Source organism: Polypterus senegalus, chromosome 2 (assembly GCF_016835505.1).
Source record: "Polypterus senegalus isolate Bchr_013 chromosome 2, ASM1683550v1, whole genome shotgun sequence".
Taxonomy (NCBI): Eukaryota; Metazoa; Chordata; class Cladistia; order Polypteriformes; family Polypteridae; genus Polypterus; species Polypterus senegalus.
Window position 1 is genome coordinate 120,960,107 of NC_053155.1, and position 24,579 is coordinate 120,984,685.

The 24,579-nt window shown below is 36.5% G+C and overlaps 1 protein-coding gene across 1 annotated transcript in view; it reads left to right on the top strand.

Moving 5' to 3' along the window:
* Positions 1-20,734, top strand: part of LOC120523293 (calmodulin regulator protein PCP4-like) — a 139,572-nt gene extending 118,838 nt beyond the window's left edge. The window contains exon 3 of the mRNA XM_039744496.1: positions 20,400-20,734. Within this exon, the coding sequence (XP_039600430.1) occupies positions 20,400-20,530 (131 nt within the window). The 3' untranslated portion in view covers positions 20,531-20,734. The remainder of the gene's footprint in view (positions 1-20,399) is intronic.
* The last annotated feature ends 3,845 nt before the right edge of the window (positions 20,735-24,579 follow it).

Genomic DNA, 24,579 nt, shown 5'->3' on the forward strand with positions numbered 1-24,579 from the left:
ATTGTTAACTTACCTCATTCTAAACATTGTAACACATAATCCTGGCTGTTGTCTCACAAATCTGAAACTGCCTTTAAACCACACTGACTGTTGCCTTTTTCCACTCGTGCTCAGCAGAGCCCTTCATATTTATATTTAATGGGTGATTAAACACAGATACCCAAGACAGTGTAAAGACATGACATGCAATTGGCTTAGAGGGGGGATTGAGAAACCAGCACTGGTATTTGAATTATCTATTTGAACCTCCCTTAGAAATCCACCGATATTAAACTGCAGCTGAGCACGGCTTCTTCTTTAAATCAGTAAATGTCTGAACTGCCTAAACTATCCATTTTGACATATAATGATATGAATTACATGTTCAGTCTGCTCACAGCTATGCAATAGTTGCAAAATTCTTAATGGATATATCATCACGGCTCATAATCACACATAAATGTACTTGCATTGTTCAGTCTCCAGCTCATTCAATTTTAATTTTTTTTAGGTTTTATTCGCCCAGAGCTAATTGTATTCTCCAGATATTCAGCTTCCCTTGTTGTTTGTAGCAATTTCCCTGAGTTAGCTATTGGTCTTCTCTTCCTCAAAAAACTGTTACTGCACAGAAGCATTGCAAATGTGTTGAGATAATCAGAAGCCAGGAGTCAATGTGGTTTTATAACTCTACCCATCAAATGTTATAAAAATGTTGGAGTCCTCCATATTGAATTAATCCATCTGGTGCAAAAATGCTTTCCATGTCATGATCTTTATCCTACATTATACCTCCCACAAAACACCTTCGGTGAGATCTCTGCCACTGTGTGGGTGTCAGAACTTAGCTGGATATATGGTCAATTAATTCCAAATGCTATGTGACCTGGAATAAGACATGGAAGATTGCAAAAATCAGATTTTTGCTCTGAGCAATATGCTATACAAAAATGATTGATTGAAATATCATTAGCTTTCAGAAATAATTACATATTTGCTTTGTGCCATCTGTTTATGATTCTTAACCTGTAGGTTCAGATCAAGCACCATTAAGTTCTGTTCTAAGTCCCAGATATGTGTTTTTTAAAGACAAATTTTATTGCCTCAGAAATTCTATCATTTTCGGTTACCTAAGTTTTTGGAAATGCAGAAAATACATTTTTTTTTGGTCAAAAAGACAATTTGGCTTACTTTTGAGGAAATTTCTTAAGGTTCTACTTGATGCAGAATTTTCAGCTTTTCTCTACAACTCTACAAATGAAAGAGTGAATCCCCTGCACTCTACTACTTACTTTTATCCATTTCGACTGCTAGTTTACAATTCACACCTTTGAAATTATTTTCCAGTGTGCTGTGAACTCACAGTACATTGGGCTGTCAGTGCACACACTCGGGCTTAGACAGTCTTAACGGAAGAGGTGGATTATACAAGAAATACTGCATGCCGTAAGCCTCCTGCAAATGCTGCCTTACACGAGGGCTGATTTGTCCCTTTAAGGTCATATTTTTGATAATATGTTCAGTATAGATGAGAGGGAAAGGGAGGGTAATTTCAGAATATTTATATAATATCTAGCACTACCCTTAGGTGAATTTTAAAGCATAGTTTGAATGCTGACTTACGTCCTCTAGGCACTTGTGTAATTTCTGTTAAAGAAATAATATGCAGAGATTTCTCAGGACATTGCAACACAGAGCTGAAAAATAGGACTGGTAGCTATATGTTCTTTTTGTCTTCATTCTTCTTTTCAAAAATTCATTTAGATGTTCCTCTTTAATTATATTAAAAGCATTCCGACTTTTTAAAGTTCATCCCATTCTCTGACAAGAATTAAACCAATTTAAGGACCTAAAGCAAGTGTTCCAAATTTTCAAAGGCATTAATAAAATTAAATTAAAGTATTCTGATGTATCAGATAGTAAATCACATACTCAAGGACACTGATGGAAGTAAAGGAGAAGTCTATTTAAGACTTGACTAAGGAAGCATTTCTTCACACAAACTGTTATATGGAACAAACAAGTAAGTCACACAGGTGAAAAGAAATTCCTAACATTTTCTAACAATTATCTGAAAAAGATATTAAGACAACTTAGATTTTAAGTAACCAAATGAGCCTTATGAACAGAATTACCTGTTCTGGTTTGTGAAATGTCTTTTCTTCCTGGCTACGTTTATCCAGGAAAACAGTCTCAATGCAGATCTGCTGTTTTCTTACTTCAGCAAATGGCAGATTATTTCTTCTTCACCCATACAGTGTGCGGTCTACAATTATTCACTGCCTACATGTTCGTAATACAGGGTGGATTTACAGATTTTATATTGACATGTATGGCTCTACCAAAATAATACAGCTGAAAAGGTCAGAATTTTATTCACCTTTCAATTATTATTTTCTTAAAATGTAATTTAATGCAGAATCAAAGGTATGGCATCTTTAGATATTTTAATTGTTATTCATATAAATACCAGAAGCTTTCTAGTACTGTTTCAGCTTTAGTCTGTTTTGAACATATTGTTTTTTAAGTGTTGACCAAGGGATCACAGGTACTTGTTCTGCACTGTAACTTCCTCTGATATCTAGGAGATTAGGTAAAGGACATCAAGATCCATGAGTTGTCATGGTAGGGTCCTAGGGTGTCTTTTGGTCTCTTTACTAAGTAAACCTTAATAGAATGCCCCAAATCCAAATCTATAGCACTTAGAAGCTGTGGTACCATCAGAGTTGACTACTATTGTAGTTAAATGCTTCCATTTTTCTTTTAACCCAATTACAGTCCATTTTTAGTAACTTATGTCTATTTTTTAGAATTATGATGATAAAGTTATTCAATATAGAGTATGATTTTTCTGAAAATATTTTGTATAATACCTGGAGGACATAACTTCCTGTTGCGAAATAGCCAATGAAATGCATTAACTAAATGAATAAATTTTCATTTTAGTATTGTATAGTCATTGTAATATTTGAAAAATACACTGCATACCATTGCCAAATTAAAATTTTCTTTGTTCAGTGAGAAGCATTTTTATTTTATAGCATTCCAATGCAAAAATGGTTCAGATGTATAGTGCCATATAAGTTCCACCCGTGTTTCCGTGGGTTTCGTTGTATACAGCTTTAGGGAAAATACATTCCTATTTACTTCAAGAACACTTTTTAGGTCATATTCTTTTCATATTAAGCTGATTAAAAATTCAGTATCTATTTCAGGATTTTACATTAGGTTACCATTTAATTATACACTTTCACAGCTCAAGCATATTGGTTTCAAATACGAGTCTTGGCATTTTCAGTGTGACATTTACATGTGTGTTATTTTTCTCCAGATACTCAGGTTTTACTCCCATATTCCAAATACATTCAAGTAGGATAAATTTCCAAATCTAAATTAACCTTTTATGTGTAAACGTGTGTCTTGAAACGGCTCCAGCACCACAAACTACATATGAGGTTTCAGGTTATGGATGAAACAAAAAATTGTGCTACTTGCACAAGGCAACAATAGTTTTGAGACAAAATGGAATAAGGGAGATGGCAAAATTCACGTAACAGTCAAAATTGGGAAGACAATAACTAAAAAAAAGCTCAAGGCGTGTAGCGAGAATCACGGTCTGAGAACAAAGCAGTAAATTGTAATCCAAAAAGGGTTAAAGTAACCAAAGCCAAGAAACACGAGACATAATTCATAATCAGAAGGCAGAACAAATAGTTGTAGGCAGCAAATTCAAGAATTGCTTTTAATAATGTTAAAAACAAAAGGAGGCAAAAGATGAATATAGCCACTATTGGCCACTGAAATCTTGTAAACTAAACTCAAATGATTTTTCAAGGTCAAGGAACTGTTGGGAAAATTGTATCTTACAAGTCAGATTATGACACAAACAGGCATGTTTATTAGCTCCCCCCAACAGTCACTTCCTCATTGTTAAAGCTTAAGATCTATTCATTTACTTAAAATATCCCACATATGTGAGGATTAAGGTGGATAGAAACTGGTCATATACAGCTTGTTTAAGTAATAATACAAGTTATTAAAGGATCACTTCATCCAAAAATGTTTTTTTTTATTTTTATTATTTCCCCACGTAGTTTGTAGTGATGATTGAAAACAAAAATAATCTCATGTTTTCATGCAGAATGGACAGAATGAGGTTTATAATACAGTATAATAACACCCAATTGTGAACAATGGCAAACAATATAAAAAATGCCCCTAGAAAAAAGGAAGAAAAAAAGCTCTGTCCTCTTCCACCCAACTCGGGCTCCCCGAGTAGAGTGAGACGGCCTCTTTTATACTGCACCCAGAAGTGCTCTAGGTGTTCCTTGATCAAGTTCCACCAGCACTTCTGGGTGTGTCGGAAGTGCTGCAGACCACTGCTCCGGAACTGTCCAGGCGCCCACTGGTGGTGGCCATGGTCCCCCGCAGGGTTGAGCTTCTAAGTTCCAGTCCCGTGGTCCCGATGTAAACCAGGGTGTAATCATAGTTGATGTTGATCTGTGATGTCTTAATTTACATACAGGAAGTTGAAAGAGGATTTGGTGTTTTGGCAGAACTTGTACATGTTTGGGACTGTTCAAGTAAAGAGTTACTCATTTCTAAACAACGTGTCGCTGAGTTATTGGGACCCGCAATAAAAACAATATATGGTGTCAGGAGTGAGGGTTTGGAAAAGAAAGTTTGAGACAAGGAATTGAAAAAAAAAAGACACTTACAAAAAGAATAAATAAAATAATAAAGAAGAAATGGAAGGTGTGCAGCCGCCTCCAAAGCTTCAGTTGACCGGTAATGTAGCTGAAAACTGGAGGAGATTCAAACAGTGCTTTGAACTCTACTTGTCTGTAATTGACGCAGATCGTAAAGTGGAAAAAATGAAAGCTTCATTATTTTTACATGTTGTTGGGGATGAAGCGCTTGAAATTTATAATTATTTTGTCTTTGAAGATGGGGATGAATTAAAACTGAAAACAATTATGGACTAATCTGAGGCATACTGTATACCTAAAAGAAATGTGACCTACGAAACACATCAATTTTTTACGTGCATACAGAAAGCCGGGGAAACAATTGATCGATATGTAACAGAGCTGAGAAACCACAGCAAAACGTACAAATTTGGTGAGCTTACAGACTCTTTGATCAAAGATAGAATTGTGTGTGGAATACCTGATAATGCACTAAGAGAGAGATTGCTTAGAGAACAAGACCTAGATTTAGACAAAGCTTTAGTGCTGTGCAGGGCTGCTGAAACAGTAAACTCACAAGCCAGAGAACTGATAAGTGAAAGCTGCACTGTAGATGTTCTAAAAAAGCGTGATAAACAAAAGGCGTCCAAAGAGAAGAAAGCGGCATGAACAGAAAGTTCCAGAAACGAGGCAGACGGAAAGTATCGCTCAAAGTGTAAAAGATGTGGAACGTTGCATACACCAAAGACGTGCCCAGCCTATGGCAAGACCTGCAATAACTGTGGCAAGAATAACCATTTTGCACGATGCTGTAGAAAACAAGAACAGCAAAGTAAAGTGAATAGTGTTACAGAAACTAATATACAAGAATTTTTTGTAAATGTCTTGTTAGAGAAAGGACAAAATGGAAAAGATTGAGCTATTCCTTTGCAGGTGAATGGTGTAACTGTTTTGTTTAAGCTGGACACTGGAGCACAAGTAAATGTTATTTCAGAGAATGTATTTAACGCTTTGAGGCCAAAACCAAAACTACATAATGCACATGTGAAAGTAACAGGTTATGCAGATGCTGATATCCCAGTAATAGGTAAAATGTGTGGCAAAGGTGACATATAAGGGCACAGTGCACATGTTAACTTTTATAATAGTTACAAAAGATGTACAAGCAATATTGGGTTTAACTGCTTGTGAGAGACTGAATATCTAGTAAAGAGAGTTTCAGTCTTTGAAAGTGAAAACCCTGATTATGATCAACTGATAGAAGAATACAGTGATTTGTTTAAAGGACTAGGATGTCTCCCAGGAGAGCACACTATAAAAATTGACAGAAATACACCTCCCATCATCCATCCATGCAGAAAAGTTCCATTTTCTATGAAAGGACCTTAAAAAGCTAAGCTTGACAGAATGGAACACCTAGGAGTAATTGAGAAAGTAGATACTCCAACTGAATGGGTTAATTCTTTAATTATCGTAGACAAGAAAAATGAAATTTAAGAATTTGTCTGGATCCAAGAGATCTGAATAGAGCAATTAAGAGAGAACATTTTAAACTCCCTACACATGAAGAAATAATGCCTCAATTTGCAAATGCCGGCTATTTTATTAAACTGGATGCATCTTCAGGATTTTGGCAGCTAAAACTGGATAATGCCAGTGCTAATCTGTGTACTTTCAATACCCCTTTTGCCATATACCGTTTTTTGAGACTTCCTTTTAGGATTGCTTCTGCACCAGAGGTATCCCATAAAACTATACATATGATCTATGAGCACACTAAAGGTGTTGATACTTCCATGGATGATATAATTATATGGGGAGCTAACAAGGAAGAACATGATGAGAGACTCAGAAAGGTATTTGAAACTACACGTAGAGCCAATTTAAAGCTGAATAAAAGCAAATGCAAAATAGGGGTGTCTGAACTAACATTTCTAGGCGATAAAATCAGCAGTAGGGGTGTCCATCCTGATCCAATGAAAGTGTCAGCTATTGAAAATATGCAAAAACCACAAAGTAAAAAAGATGTTTATAGGATTTAATTAATATTATGGGAAAATTCATTACCCAACCTTTCTGAAGAAATAGCTCCACGAAGAAGGCTAACTGAAAAGAAAAATGAGTGGGAATGGAATAATGAGCAAGAAATGGAATGGCAACATTTAAAGAAAGTACTTACAAAAGAACCAGTACTGAAATTTTATGATCCAGCAAGACCAATCACAATTTCAGCTGATGCATCTCAAACAGGTCTGGGAGCCGTTTTACTTCAGAAATATGATGATAACTGGCAACCAGTGGCATATGCATCTCGCTCTATGACAGGTGCAGAAACCAGATATGCCCAAATAGAAAAAAAGCTGCTTAGCATTGTATTCGCATGTAATAGATTTCATCAGTTTGTTGCAGGACAACTGGTCATAGTAGAAACTGATCATAAGTTATTAATATCATTATTTGTAAAACCCCTCAATGAATGTCCATTACGAATTCAAAGGATGATGATCATACTTCAGTGTTATGCACTAAATGTTGTATATACACCGGGAAAGCAGATGTATACAGCAGATACACTGTCCAGAGCAGCTGATCCAAAGTCTCCACCTGATTATCAAGTATTTGAAGATATCCAGACATATGTAAACCTGATTACTGAAGCTATACCTGTAGCAAATGCTAAAATGCATCTGATTAGGCAGGAGACTGAGAAAGATGAGACACTTATGCAGGTGGTAAATGCTATACTAACTGGTTGGCCTAATGCGAAAAAAAACTGTAGTATGAATCTTAGTGAGTATTGGAACTACAGGGTTGAATTGACTGTTATTGATGGTATTATATACAAGGGCAGTAAAACACTGATTCCACAAAGATTAAGAAAATACATGCTAAAAAAATCATGAAGGTCACCTGGGAGTTGAGAAATGTAAGAGAAGGGCTTGTGAAGTAATGTATTGGCCAAGAATAAACCAAGACATTTCAGATGAGGTGTCAAATTGTCCAACATGCATTCGGTACCAGTTCAACAATCCCAGAGAGCCACTAAAACCACATCCAGTACCTCAAAGACCTTTTCAAAAAGTAGGTGCTGATCTTTTCACTTGTGACGAGAAGAATTATCTTATTGTAACTGATTATTAATCCCTGTATCCAGAAGTATGTTGATTGAGTAAAGCAACAGCAGTGAATGTCATCGTGTGCATGAAATCCATTTTTTCAAGGCATGGTGTGCCAGAGGAAGTTTTTACAGACAATGGTCCACAATTTTCGAATGCAAGTTTTAAAGCAGGGTGGCACGGTGGCGCAGTGGGTAGCACTGCTGCCTCACAGTTAGGTGACTTGGGTTCGCTTCCCGGGTCCTCCCTGTGTGGAGTTTGCATGTTCTCCTCGTGTCTGCATGGGTTTCCTCCGGGTGCTCCGGTTTCCTCCCACAGTCCAAAGACATGCAGGTTAGGTGCATTGGTAATTCTAAATTGTCACTGGTGTGTGTGTGCCCTGTGGCAAATGTAAATGTCTTCATTTACATACAGGAAGTTTTAAGAGGATTTGGTGTTTTGGCAGAAGTTGTACATGTTTAGAACTGTTCAAGTAAAGAGTTACTCTTTTCCAAACAACGTGTCGCTGAGTTATTGGAACCCGCAATAAAAAATACACAGGGGGCTTCCCTTTCATGTCCCGAGGGGAGGTACTGCTGGTGATATGTCCACTCCCCTGGTCCTCTCCTCAAAAGGGCATCCCGACCAGGGAAGGTCCCTGGCCGTTTATCACACTGGGTAAGGGACAGGTGGATTATGCAACACCAATGAGATTTTTTTTCTTTCTTCATGAACATTTTTTAGCATCAATTGCTGTTGTACAGCATTGATTACTATTGGGTTCTATTATATCATAAACTTCTTTCTGTCCATTCTGTTCAGCATGAAAGCATGAAATTAAAAGTTTATCTTGGCCAATGCACAAAAACAGCACATATGGTAATTTATGGGAGATGATCATTATAATATGTTTTGAAGAGTCATCAGTGAATGCTTGTCTTGAATTTATATAAAAAAAAGTATGTCTCCTTTGTTCCTTTACTTATTTTCCATTCACTGTTTAATCTTACTAGGAGTTGGTAGGATGCCTAAATATATTTCTGGACTAGCTGGCAGAAGGCAGAAAGTGAAGTGAATGAGTCATCAAATGTTTGCTGGAAGTGTGAAATATATTCACCCTTGCATTAGAGAATCAAGAATTACAATGACTAAAAATCATTAGACTATTAGATAAAATCCAATCAAACGTGAAAAAAATAAAGATTATGCATAAATAATGTCCTGTGGTGTCTTAGTATTCTAGTAGTATATTCTATCCTTTAATACACACCTGTACTTTAGGAGTAGATCCTAAGAGCTAATCACTTGAAAAATTTAGGACAAAACATTAATCATATCCGGCTAGATTTGAAAGGATGTACTATAGTGTGAGTTCTGCATTAGCCTAACCTTACTATTCACACAAAGTTCCCCTCAGTGCCCATGACTCTTGACAAAGGATATAGCAAAGTTTTAAGCAGGCAAAAAATTAATAAATTGAGAGGCAAAATGGACGTGGAGCTCGTGGGACCAGAGGCATCGAGAAAATTTTAAACTCTATTGTACGCCAATGCAACTTAAAGGAAGAGTACAGAGCACTACTTACAAAGTTACAACAGAGAACACAGTTTTAGTTAGTTATTAAACTGGCATACTGAATACAAATGCAGAAGTGGCATAAGTAGTACATTTCACCTGGACAAATAGTGTAATGAGTTACTCTTTTAATAGAGGGAGGAACAAACTCTCCCTCTCTCTCTTATAAAAAGGGGCAACCATGAGGGATTGTTTTTTTAACAGTTAATTTAAAAAGTAGGGTACAGTAATTCTTCCTCGATCGCGGACCCCACCGTGATAGGTGAAAATCCGCAAAGTAGAAACCATATGTTTGTATGGTTATTTTTATATATTTTAAGCCCTTATAAACTCTCACACTGTTAACATTATTAGAGCCCTCTAGACATGAAATAACACCCTTTAGTCAAAAGTTTAAACTGTGCTCCATGACAAGACAGGGATGACAGTTCTTTCTCACAATTAAAAGAATGCAAATATATCTTCTCTTCAAAGGAGCGCCGTCAGGAGCAAAGAATGTCAGAGAGATAGAGAGAGCGTGACAGAAAAACAAACAATCAAAAAATCAATACGTGCTTTTAAGTATGCAGAAGTACCGCGATGAAGCGGCATTTTACGTCAGGAGCGTCAGTGTCCTCTGTGCAAACAGCCCCTCTGCTCACACCCCCTCCGTCAGGCAGAGAGAGTGAGAAAAGCAAACAATCTCAAGCACCGCGGGAAGCATATCTTATATCATTAAAGAGTTTTAATTAATATTTAATACATGCTCTGATTGGGTAGCTTCTAAGCCATCTGCCAATAGCGTCCCTTGTATGAAATCAACTGGGCAAACAAACTGAGGAAGTATGTACCATAAATTTAAAGACTCATTGTCCGCAGAAAGCGGCGAACCAGCGAAAAATCCGTGATATATATATTTAGATGTGCTTACAGTTAAAATCCGAGATAGAGTGAAGCCGCGAAAGTCGAAGCGCGATATAGCGAGGGATTACTGTAATCACTGTTTAAAGCTAACACTACCTTGCTAGTACTCTCCCAAAATGATCATAATTACTATACCATTAAGCATACAGTACCTGTCAATACATAAACTCTGTGTACTGAACTCCTTTAATCTAAATGTGTTGACTGTGCTTCCCTAAGGTACTGTCAGTGAGCAGACAGGATTAAGACCTTCTCAGATGCATGGGAGAAAGCTATTACACCAAAAAGAAACCTAAATTAGTCACTAAAAGGTTGAAACGTAGAAATAGGACAACAGTTGTGGGTCAAAACATCCATTCAGGTAGTCCAGCATCTTCAGAAATTTTAAATGATGATGATTTACGTAAAAATGTTTAATGTAAAGGATTAATGAAATTGTTGAATAATATGAGAAGTGTTTGGAAAAACATTATATTAAAAATAATTTCACATTTATTCTAGATTTAATAAAACATATTACATTTAGTTTTTGATTTGAGTTTTTTAATAGTAATAAAAATGATTGTTCATATACTTAAATTAAATTTTTTATTATTTTCACAGCAATAGATATTTCATTTATTATTTCCACATAACTAATACATTTCAACACATATGCATGAAAGGTTATTCTTTCTTCTTATATCTCCTTACTAAATGTATTAGCCTGATTGTTTGTATGTTCTCTTCCTGCTCACATGAACTTACTTTAGTTGTCCTCTCACATCTAAAACACGTTAGGTATGTCAGTAACCTTAAACCAACATTATGAGTGCACAGGGCTGTGGATGCGGTCGTACTTTCCACTGTAATTGCAACCCACCCAGATATGATTCTTGCCTTGTGCCTGATTTTGCAGGTGCTGGCTTTATGTTATCCCAAAATAGAAAGTGCATTTTAAGAAAATGGATAAGTGACATTATCAGAGATATAGGATCTTATGCTGACTAATATTCCAATTCAATTTAAGGCTAAGAGATTTATTGCTTTTAAGATGGCTCTTACAGTAGTTAAGAATAATGCTAATTGTTTGCAGTGGTGCCATTATAAAAGGATATTTTAAATAACATTATCCTCTAAGATAGATTTGTGCATGGTTGGAAAACATTCTACTAAAAGACTGGATGGCACCCGAGCGTTTAGCACAGATTCTTTTTTAAAGTGTGCTTTTGAAAGATTCAGTGTGAAATGATTAAGGATGGCTATCATTCAAATGAAGAGGGGCACTTTTATGCTGATATTGGCTACTCTGAAAAAAAAGCTTCTGTGTTCCAGTAGGAAGCTGAAGCAAAAATGAGTTGTGTTATTCAACATAATACTGCTGAATATTAGAAAATGGAGTTGCAGTGTTGGAACTGAAGGAAGAAGTTGATCTCATTATATAGAAGCAGATCATCATGAAAATATGGTTTATTAATTTACAAAGCATAGAGAGACATCCTAGTCCATTGGCAGAAAAAAGTACTTGTAAATGAAATAGCACTCTCATAAAAGGAGATGGGGGTAGCATGGTGGTGCAGTGGTAGTGCTGTTGCCTCATAATAATGACATCACGTTTCAAGTTCTGGCTGCTTTCCGTGTGGAGCTTGCATGTTTTCCAAATGTGTATGTGGGTTTCTTCCAAGTACTCTGGGTTTCCTCCCATAGTCTAAAGATATATAAAGGTTAGGAAGACTGCCAAATTCCTCCTATTGTGCGTGTGTGTGTGTTCATCATGCAGTGGGCTGGCACCCTGTCCAGAGATTGATCTTGCTTGGCAGCTAATGCTTGATGGGATAGGCTCTCACTACCCTGCTCTGGATAAGGGTAGTGGTAAATAAATAGTGGTAAGAGCAACACATGAAGACAGATGGGATAAATATATGGAAACAGTAGTGTTTCTGCTTCACACGACTCTGAATTTCTTTCTCAGATTCTTAGTTTTGTCAAGAGTATTTATTAGATTAAAATGAATTTCTAAATTCCTGTTATTCTCATTAAAGACACTAATAACAACAAACCTGATAAAAGGATGTTCCACAACGCTGAATGCTTTTGCGAAGGGTTGGCAGTGACCCATCCTTCCCTGGTAGCATAGAAACTGTCAAATGTTCAATCTTTCAGGAATATATATATATATTTTACATAAGATCTGTTTAAACCAACTGGGGATTGCTGGGAGCCAGAGCCTTTCCCAAGAGCATTGAGCCCATGACAGGGCACAGACTTAGAGAAGGCATCAGGACATTACAGGGCCCAGTCACGCACAGGCACTTGTGCATAAACATACACCCACATTTGTACTCACACTCTGGTAAGTTTACAGCTGCCATCTTTCAAATTTAAAGTAAGAGGGATTATAGGTAATGGTGTGTTATCTGTTTGGCAGATGAACAATTCAGTAGTTCAGTTAAGATTGCTTTTAAATGTACAAGTTTTGATCATTTTAATGATCACCTAGCTTTGGGGTAGCAGTCTTTAAGTTCTGTACCTTGTTTATTCCCTCATAACTATAAATTGCAGACAATCTGAGCAATAGTCACACCCACTGTGATAGCTAGTGTTTATATTTTTCTACAAGCTTGTGATCAGGAATAAATCTAAAAGTTAGCATGACACATCTGCAGTGTGAAAAGTTCTCACTGATTCTACTGTGTAGTGTTCAAAAAAATTGTCCAAGTAACTTGTAAAGTTCTTCTTAGGTGGGAGAATGAAGAGAACGCAAAATAACTTTAAGAACATTCTGTTAAATAATGTGATTTTAAGTAAGCAAGCTAAATTATACGGAAATTGTGTTTCAGGATGAGACCTTGGGCTAAAGGGAGATCAATATTAAGATATTGTCACCTTACCTTTACCAAAGATGTGATCTGTTCAGTTAATATTTTAACCCAGCTATATTTAATTAATTCATTCATTCATTCATTTAATTTATATAGTGCTTTTCTCACTACACAAAGTACTTTACATAGACGAGGAAACCACTTCAAGAACCACCAGTGTGTAGCAATGGCAGCCATTATGTTGCGGTGGTACACTCACCACACATTTGCTGTTAGGTGGTGAACGAGTGAGAGAGATAGCCAATTAGAGACAGGGGATGATTAGGGGGCCAGTATGGATGAGGCCACGATGGGCAGTTTAACCTGGATAAAGGATACACCCTGCTCTTTATGAAGGATGCTCATGGATCTTTAGTAACTACAGAGAGTCGGTTTTATAAATTATCCAAAGAACAGTGCCATATTTACAGCACTGTGTCCCTGTCACTGCATGGGGTCATTGGGATCCACACACAGACAGTGCCAGTGCTAGGTTATTTTGCGCCCTAGGCCAAGCTTATTAGTGTGCCAACTGACTGTTCGGTAGCTAACCCATGCGGCTGGCGAATATGTAATTTGTCTTAATGGTGGCGCCGGCCCTGAACACAGACCACAAAGTAAGCACCTATTGTTGGTCTTACCAAGGCCAATCCCAGCAGCAACCCAAGCTTTTCCTACCCAAGTACTGGCTGAATCCGAACATGCTTAGCTTAAGTTAGATGACTCGTTCTGAAGTATAGGTAGTGTGGCTATGATAGTCACACACACACACACAAAAATGATTCCTTATTTGCACTTCTTATTGATTTAAGGGTGGCCTCACTTTTTTTAGTCATTTACTCTCCTCACACAAAGCATGTCCTGAAGCGTTGTCAGCAGTCTTAGTTTAACATCTGTTTAACTGCATTCTGTGAAGTTCTCTTATTTTACAATTACCTAAGTATATCCTAGAAGAAATGCTTCAAAGTTCTGCATTTTCCAACTTCTTAAGTGACTCTTGCAGAACAGGAAAAAAACAACTTTAAATAAAAGACTTAGTTCATCAAAAATTTAATTCTCTACTAACAAAAATTTCAAATATGATTCTCCTACAAATGGTAGTGATTAACATTAGACATATGATCACAATGGTCCCCCACCCCAAATCTGAAACTATACTAAATTTAAGAAAAATCCTTTTTAACTGTTACAGTTAAAACTCCTTCACAAACGATGAGTTACAAGAGATAATAGTATAAAGGACGAGTTATACTGCAATTTAGAGTTCTCAGTGCATTCTTGCAAGGGCACTGTTTAGAAATGTCTCTTATACAATGCTTCTTCTTACTCTAACCTAGAAACAGAAATTTAACAAAACACAAAACTGTTAACCTTACAGCGTAATGCCATTTTAAAAAGTCTAATAATATATTTCAATGCTACAAATGATGTTACCTTTAATAGTATATAACACATATATGAATATGCTGTGAATAGGATGTTAATTACTAATTTTGGCAAATAAACTGCATTTCCAAACAATGATAAGGAGATATGAAAAAAGTAAACATAAGAAAAACCAATACCATTAAAGTGACAAGGCCCAATATAAATATTAACTTTCTCAGCTTTATGAAAACAAAATCAATGTTTCATCATTGTTATTTCACAGATTTAATAGTCAATTTCAGGATTTACTTAGGTTAGTCGGTTGTCTCTAAATCTTTTTCCTCCACTCTCTGCAAACTTGAGAGTCCTTTTATATGAAACTCATTCTTTTCATATCTAAAAATAGTTAGAAAAACAATTCAATGTCAATGATTTCAGACAAGTAAGGCCCCCTTTGATTTCATCTGAATGTTTCTATAACCTCCCAAACAAATGAAAGGAGTGATGCTTGTATGTTCAAATTCACAAAACACAGTCCTTTGAACATGGCACGGTGGCACCTTAATTGATGCCGCTGCGGCCCAGAGATCTGGGTTTGAATCTTGGCATTCTCACTTTGTGTGTGGTGTTTGCATGTTCATATGAAATGATTCTCTCATGGGTAAGGTAGATCATATGGTGACTAATTTAGACGAGAATAAGATGTGTGCTCAATTATAAATTATTGCCTTTACTCCTTATATGGTTCATCACCCTGCACCTCTTTAAAGAAAAAAGCAGTTTTGGAAAGTAAATGGAGGAATGGCCATTAGTCACACAAACATTAGAAAGTTTTTCTTTACACTAAGAATGATAGACACTTGGAATAAGCTCTCAAGTAGTGTGGTAGACAGTAAAACTTTAGGGACTTTCAAAACTCGACTTCATGTTTTTTTGGAAGAAATAAGTGGATAATACTGGTAGGCTTTGTTGGGTTGAATGGCCTGTTCTCATCTAGTGTTCTAGTCAAGCATTAAATTCCATGTTTTTCGCTCTGCCATTTGCCTTCCAGAGGGCACAGAGAGAGCTATTTTTAAAACGCAGAAGTCGTGGGAAGCTGCAGGGACAAACAAGTTCAGTCCTGCTACTTATATCATGTTCTGCCTAGTTGGCTCACGTGTTCAGAGACCTCTGCAACACCACTTTAAGCCTTTTACTTTCATGCATTGTTTCAAAGAATTTATCATTCCTGGGCATAAACCTAAAAGGACTACTAGGAGTGGCTCTCATATTAGTTATAATTCTTGAGATTTTGAAATACAGTATTGTAGTGATCATTATGTTGAGTCGCTTAAGGTATCTGACACTAAGTTTAGTGGATAGGGCACTGCCATCTGTGCTTTGTTTACATTGACAAGGATTTCCATCTCATGACACCTGGAAGCCAGTGTCATGCTATTTTTTGCTTCCATGTTTCTACATCCAACTAAAATCAAAACTGCAATGAGATGGCTGTTGGAAAACGTAATGATTTGACTGTTTGCATGAGTTTTTCAATAAAAAAATTTCTGGTTGGTGCTTTGGACTCTGGATCATTTTTTTGGCTCTAGTCCGAACTAATGTGTCACTTGTTAACTTAATATGGAATAGGACACAGGTAGTTAAGGTCAACCACTTTAACATTACAGATCCTTAGCTCAGACACGCCTTAGGATTTTGTGCACAACTTTTTAATCCTTATGAACACGTTTCTCAGGTGAGGTCAATCAAATGTTTGAATATTGTCTATAATGATACCACCACAATCGGCCTCATTTGACACAATGATGAAGCTCAGTGCTCTCTGAAGTGGATCCAGTAGTTATATGTTTTAGCTTAATCCATCCAAGACCACGAAGGTCAATAGGAAAAAGCAAATCTTCAAACATGCATCTCTATCACTAGGAAGCCAGTTTCCGCATTGGTCTTGTTGAAAAGCTTTGAAATTCTTCATTAGCAACAAGGAATGAAACATCAGAACTGAGAAAGTTTAAAGTTATCCAAGTTTGTACATCTATCAGTTATCTTGAGATGATTATCTACAGTAATTTTTAATATTTCTCTGAAATTGTTTAAAGTCAGCCTTGCGGTTGTTTCAAATCTTAGAGTACTGTTTATGTAATTCTCTATGATCATTTTCAGTGCCACTTCATGAATCAACATTTGGCACTTTGCTTTCAAAATGCCTTGAAAATTGCACAGTTTCATCTTTTTACATGCCTATTTCAATTTTTTGATTGTACATTATCATTTTCGATTTAGTCAACCCATTGCCCATAATAATGTTTTTTAAGTAGAATTTATATTCCTCTATGATATCAGAATTCTGTTTGTAAAGCACATTATGATGTTGGTCATAAATGAAAATGTTTCAGAAAATGAAAACTGATTAATTGACTGGGGTGGCATGATGGCACAGTGGGTAGCGCTGCTGCCTCGCAGTTAGGAGACCCGGGGTTCGCTTCCCGGGGCCTCCCTGCATGGAGTTTGCATGTTCTCCCCATGTCTGTGTGGGTTTCCTCCGGGTACTCCGGTTTCCTCCCACAGTCCAAAGACATGCAGGTTAGGTGCATTGGTGATTCTAAATTGTCACTGGTGTGTGTGTGTGCCCTGCGGTGGGCTGGCGCCCTGCCTGCAGTTTGTTTCCTGACTTGCGTCCTGTGTTGGTTGGGATTGGCTCCAATTGACTGGCAAACATTAGACACTTAGAAGCAAGAAATCTTTGCCATATTTAAATATTGTGAACCTGGCCCGGACACAGACAGGCGGACATGTTGCTTAAAACCACCGCACGTTTATTCACACAAGTATTTACAATACTGGTCACAAAGACCTAGTCCAATGGTCACACAGACCTTAGTCACGTGCAAAAAACAAACCCCAAACAGTCACAGTCCTGGCCACAAATGCCTTTCTTTGGGCCGCCTCCACTCTCTTCTGCCTCGTCCTTCTTCCACCCGACTCTAGCCTCGAATGAATAGAGACGGCCCCTTTTATACAGTTCCCGGATGAGCACCAGGTGTTCCCGGCATTCCTCCTCTGGCCGGCTGTCCTCCCGGCTGCTCTCCGGGCGCCGTCATAAATCTTCCCCCCCAGCACTTCCTGGTGTGGCGGAAGTGCTGGGATAACAGGTCCCTAAGGCATTGGGGCGCCTCCTGGCGGTGACCACGGGCCCCTACAGGGTAGGGCTTCCATGCCCTGTACCCGTGGCCCCCAAAGCAACCCGGAAGGCAACCCCCACGTGATCCAGGGTGGGTGCAGACCCATATCCGGTCCTTCATGTCGTCCCGGCCGGGTCATGGCCCCTGGCATCCTTGACAATATATATTCACATATATAAAGTTTTAAAGTCATCTAGTTTTGCAAAAAATTAATATGACTTGTGTTTATGGAAGTGTGCCTTGACCTGGGTAGAAGCACCACCCAAGATTGCTCATTTTTTTGTCCAGTACTACTAAGGAATTCTGACTCTCCATAATTAAATTATATTAGGTGTTTTTAAATATGGACAGACTTGTTTTCAATAGGTTAAAAAGTAAGTAGTTTTGAAAAGGTTGAAAAAGTTGATTATTATTTACAAGAGCAACAGATAAGAGATTATCTACCTTGAAATACATCTTACATTGATTCCATATTTTAAGTATTTGACTGGATGGCTGGTAAATTGCACAGCTTGTATTGATTGGAACACAGAGCAGGGCATAAACAGAAGATTTAAAACAAGTTTTTTTTTCCCAAAGCTAGCCTGGCTGGTGTAAATTCATTAATTTGTGCCCAGTTCCAAGATTGTACTGTGCATATATTTGGTTAGGTAGGGTCATGCCACTTATTGCTTTAGATCTTTGTACAATTGACTTTTGTATGGCCGTTTCAAATTTCAGGTGAATGGTGTTAAGATTGATTCTAATTTCTTAAAGAATGAACTGTTGATGACAATTTGAGTGCTATCAAATAGATTGTGACCCGACATTTGCGCGATAGACATATGCGTGCCGACAAAATAGCGGCGATTAAAATGCTCCGTCAAAATCGCGCCGACAAAATCGTGAAAGTTTCATTAAATATGAATTACTGGTTTAAAGCATATATAATAATGTTTATTTTAAAAGTCAATATTATGAGACGCGGCATGCCATCAGCACGGCACGCAGATAGTCCTTAAGATCACACCCTGCATATGTAGGAAGAATTGCAGCAAAGGCGTCCCACTCTCTTGGCCTCTCTCGCGATTTTGTCGGCGCGCATTTGTCGAAAACCAGCGGGGTTGTCGGCGCTCATTTGTCCTTCGCGGTTTTGTCGGGGCCCATATGTCTATCTCGCTTTTGTCAGTGAACCAAATAGATATAACAGCTTAGGGAGGATGTTCATTTTGAAAGTATTAATCCTCTCTGTTAAGGTGGGATGGAGGATGAACCATTTGTTGACATCTTGTTTGATTTGTTTTCCATAGTACATCCAAAATTATATTGAAAAATATCTTCATATTTACTTGGTTATCCACAGATATTTAAACTGTTTTGATATAATGAATGAATAGCCATCCAATCTGGTATAATGTGGTATAGAATTCACAGGAAAAAGCACCTTTATCAGCCTTCTCAAACTTATTCAGTATTTAACCTATGAAAAACATTAGTGATTAAGACACTTAAAGATCTTTGCATAGGCAATGTATTTGCATCTTAAGAACAATTTTGCTCCAAATGTAACATTCCATCTACACATTGTTTATATATATTCAAATTTTGTTAAATTGAACCTACCTAATTTTCCACATCTCACATCTACATCCATTCCAGAGACTGTACTGGTCAGTCTTGATGAAAACTCAGATAGCATTTCAACAATATATAAAAATATTTTAAAGAATCCACCTTTCAATGATCCTAAGGAACGGTGGGAAAGGGACCTTTTAACTGGCATCTCAGAAAAGTAGTGGAAAAATTGAATACATTGAATACACTCTAGATCTATAAGCAGCAAACATTCCATAAAATAGTCTATCATCGACCACATTTACCCTGCGTCTAAAATGCACCCCCAGGGCAAGATCCAATCTGCGAGCATTGCCATCTAGCTTTAGAATCACAAGGCCATATGTTTTGGGAATGCACTAAATTAACATGGCTAGAGAAATATTTTAATACCCTTATCAGACAGCCTTGGTGTCACAATCACTCCTAAATTATTAATGGAGATATTTGATGTAACTTGAATAACTGAAATATCCCAAATCACATCAATAGTACATCAACTTATCTTGCTTGACTGGAAAAATCCCAACCCACCTTCTATCATCCAGTGAATAAGTAAAATTCTCTATCATCTCAATTTAGAAAAAAAAAATCAAATTTTCTCTTAAAAGAAATGTTGAAAACTTTTTTTAAAACATTTCAAGAACCCATTAATGTTATTTTAGAATAAGCATGCCTTCCCTGTGACTGACCATGGTCCTATTAAACTTAAAAAGTTACATGGGATTTTGTGCCTATGTCCCTCTTGTTTTTCTCTTTTAGTTGGGGGAAGGTTTTATTTCTTTCTATTTCAATCTCTGTATCGACTTTGAAGTAAATGGTCGTATTTGCAATGTTATTATTATTTGTTTGATTGTCATGTCCTGCCATTTGAAAATAAAATTAAAATGTATAAAAGAAAAATGGACAGGATTAAAATATTTAGTGTATTTTGTTAATTATATTTAGCTTTTGGTAAAAGACACAATGAATGCTTTTAATTTGGAGAATTCCTAGTGTACTGCGGCTTTGACCTTTGTTCCTTTAAGAGTTTGCTTCAGGCTTGCCACCATTAATGCCTGATTAATTACATAGCATGTTTTATTTGAGTCTTCAGTATGCATTCAAATAAAATTCACTCAGAATCACTGAAGAGCTTAAACTAATATTTTTCAATAACTTTTGATTTATTCTGTTTGACAGATGATTCCAAGAAGGATGTCCCAGAGGACTTTGACATTGACATGGGTGCTCCGGAGACCGAGAAGGCAGCAGTTGCCATCCAGTCACAGTTCAGGAAGTTTCAGAAGAAGAAGCAGGATGTGAAATCCTAGTCTTTGCCATCCAGCACTCTTTCTTGTGGAGGAATAGTTCAGAATGGGCTTGGTGGTGCATGTCTAAGAATTTACATCATACGGACTTAAGGGAACGATGAAAGCAATTCAGTAAATTTCCACGTAATGAAGAAATGTCAAAAGAATCTCTATGTAACCTATGATTTGATTCCTGTAACAATAAATTATAAAGTTCTGAAACTCTGCCTGATTTGTTCATTTCATTTATCACAAAACTTGCAGGATTTTTATAGCATTCTTTAAGAAAAAAGAACCTTTGTGTGGATGTTTTAAGCAACACTCATTTATATTTAAATGATTATAGTAGGCTGTTAACTTATTTTGCTCAAGGCATTGATAAACTCCAAGAACAGCATATAAAAGCCACTGTAATCTGATTTGTTTGTCATTAAAATTCAAGTACAAGATTATGCAAAGTGCTGCAACTGGGCCAAGTGCCCATAAAAAATCTGTTGTCGTTTGTGGAAATATTGATGCTTTCAGTGTAACCCAATTCATTTTTTCAGTGGATATTTCTTTCAAAAGCATATTTCAAAACTACTTTATTTAAAGTTGCATGCTCCATTTTATGGTTTTGTTTATCCTACAAACTACTGCCCAAGTAATTAATGCAACTAGTACTAATGACCTGTGACATAATCATCACAATATTTTCACATGTTAAATTTATTACAAAACTGATATGAGTATGTTTCTTGTTGTCCTTTTGTCCAGCACATTTGAAAAATGTGCAGCATTAAAGAACAGGAGTGCATTTGAGCATGGAATTATCCATTTAAGTCTTGTTTTCAGTCTATGCTGATAAGTTACATAACAACCTAACACAACATCTGATGGATCCAGGTTGTGGGATAATGCTTAGCCAGAGTGGAAGTACTATCAGCCAGGCTAATATGATATATTTTTAAGCATTGTTTAGTCTTGACAAGAGTTGATTCTCTTTAAGAGCAGACCGTGCAGTGTGCGTACATGCCCATGTATCAGTAGGTTCTATAACTGTTTCTTATGTACACCAATCAGTCAACATCAACCTAGGTAAAGTTCACCCAATTAATGAAGAAGCAAGTATACACTGAAGTATACACTGAAAGCATTTTATCTTACTTCTCCACCCTGCAGAAAAGTGAGCCTACCAAATATTACTTTTTATGGGTTTGTTCTTTTGTATACGTTTTCAACAGTATCACAGGTGAATGATTAAATAAGGCACAATTAAAAATTCTGTACTGTAGTTTCATGTGCAAACGTGTTTTGCATGTCCATTACAAAGTTTTGAATGCCATTTTATAATGTAATTTTTTCTGTTTATTTAAAATTAATAATCATTTTGCTTTTATTTAATGTCCATATCATGCTGCAAAAAACAATATATTTGGAAACACTGTATTTCTTTTGTACATTATCGTTTCTTTTCAAGCTATCATTGTCATCAGGCATCTCACGTTACTAATGTAAAATATACAACACTCAGTGCCAGTCCTGGTGGGCTGTAGTGGTTGCAGATTTTTGTTCCTACCCAGTAACTTAATTGGAAAACAATCCTTCCTAATTAAATCATATTTAATATCATGACTTGTTAGTTTTAACTCTATAATGTCAGGTCATTCTTAAATTGTAGACTTTTTTTTCCTTTCTAATGATTTAGATCCTAAAATGGGTGAATTTTCAATTCTTCACTTTCTCTTCAGTTTCCTTCTGAGTACTTTATTAAATCAAATCGTGTTCAATGAATATACACAGGTGTAAATGGAAACAAGTTCCTTTGGTTCCTTTGTCATTTATATCTTATTGCTGAAAAAGATCAATTAGATAACTGCAAATGCAGCTGTTGAAGACTAAATTAAGCAATTAAGGGTTCGAAAACTTAACGAGCAAGAACACTAAAACGAAGCAGAAAAATTTCACTTGAGCAGTAAGTACTTCATCAGCAATAAATTTCTTCTCATTAAGCAATTGGGTTGGAACAAAAACTGGCAACCAGTGCAGCCCTCCAAGAGCAAAGTTGCTCACCCTTAGTTTAAAGGGTCTGAGTGTTAAATAGCAAATCAGTGAAATTAAGAAGAAGTAAAAACTGGTCACTAATTGAGAATATGGTTAGAATAAAAGCCACTGTGTCCCGGTAGGATAGCAGTTGGACACCCGTTTAATAGAGGATGGTATGGTGGCTCATTGGCTGTCATGGCTGCCTGATACCTGGGCATCTGGGTTTGAATTCTGGCTTGGCCACTTTGTGCAGTTTGTGTTATTCCTGTTGTTATGTTGATTCTACAGTCTGAAAGTACAGGTTTAATCTTGTATCTAAACTTGCCCACTAAATTCACACCATGCTTGCAAAGAGACTAGAACAGACAATGCTGTGATGATTGTGGTAAATTCATAAAAGAATTAAAGTACTTCAACAATATAACTTTACATGTTACTGTAATTGGCCGGGTAAGTGAAAATAGTTAATTCTACCAATACAAACTGAGCATCCAATGATCAATATTAGTTTGTGTTTGTCTAGAAATGTATTCTTACATAATAAAGTTTGAAAATGGCACTGTTCTAACTTTTTGTGGCACATTGTTCATCACTTCAGCAAAATGCAAATGAAAGAACTTTTATGATGAGCTACTCATCTAATTTTTCCAGAATATGGTAAAATTTCAACTTAATAGGCAGAGTTAGTTGTAAAATAACATTTGGATAATAAAACAAAAGAGTGAACACAAGCACTGACACATACTGTTGTAGCAATTTGGTAAACTTTTAGACCAATCCTAATCAATAAGGCAGATTGTGCTGGATTGTTTCCACTTCTTTTAGCAGCAGTGTAACTAAAATACATACGGTATGTGATTTTTCAGATTCAAAGTTTATCACTGTTAGGTCATTCTTAATTTATTACTACATTGACATTGCAATGCTCAAATACTATAGTTTGAATTACTCAATTGATCTGTTGGCAACTGGTTCTCTTTCTCCAGTAGTGCATGCATATATTTTTTAGTATTTTATAAAATACTTAAAAAAAAAAAGAGAGCACTATATATTAATTTCTTCATATGTATTTCTGTATATTTTGCCTTGCAAAAATCATAATATTAGTGATATCATGTTGGTGGTATTCTGTCTAATATTTTTCTCTGCAGTATGTGAGTTGTTATAATTCATTTTTGTTGCATTTTGAATAATTAGATTTTTTATATAAATGATGTGACAGCAGTACTTTCCATTTTGTTATTTTTCACAAATATTAGGTTAATTAAACAAAATTGAACGTACTGTGGAAATGGAGAATATTCTCACGGAGGAAAGGTTCATCACAGCAACCACATTCAATGGACAGATTTAATAATAAAAATTCTGGCAGCTCAGTAGGGTTCTACCCTTTTTGACGCAATTCCGACCAGGCCAGAATTTCTTCCTAAACTATTTGGATGGAGGTTTTATGTTAGGGATGCAACTAAAGAACCAAGTGATTTTTCTGGTGTCCACAAAGACAATAAAGAGTATGTTTAGGCCTATGATTAGTTGTGTTACTACTGTATTCATCCAAATTCTTCCCAACAGACCCAAGGACACGAATGTCGAGCTCCAGTCCTGGAGGGCTGCATTGGCTGCAGGTTTTCATTCTAACTCTTTTCCTAATCAGTGACATGTTTTCACTGCTAATTAACTCATTTTCCCTTCATTTTAATAGCCCTGTTTTTAAGGATTCAGTCCTCTGAATTTATTCTTTTCTTCATTAAATGACAGGCAAACCGAAATGAGATGTGAAATGAGCCAACAAATGACCAGCTAAATTGAGGCTTCAAACTCCAACCAGTTTCATTCCAACCAGTTTCTTAATGAGAAGCCAGTTCTTGCTGCTAATTAAACCAGTTATTTAATTCCATGGCTTGTTGCTGCTGTCATTCAGCTATAGCAGACATTTCCAAAACTTGGATTTTCTAAGAACACCGTCAAAATGTTTTGATGACCTCGAAGATCAACTTTGCTGAGACCTTTACCTTTCTTTATTTTCACTTATTGTGTGATGGGCA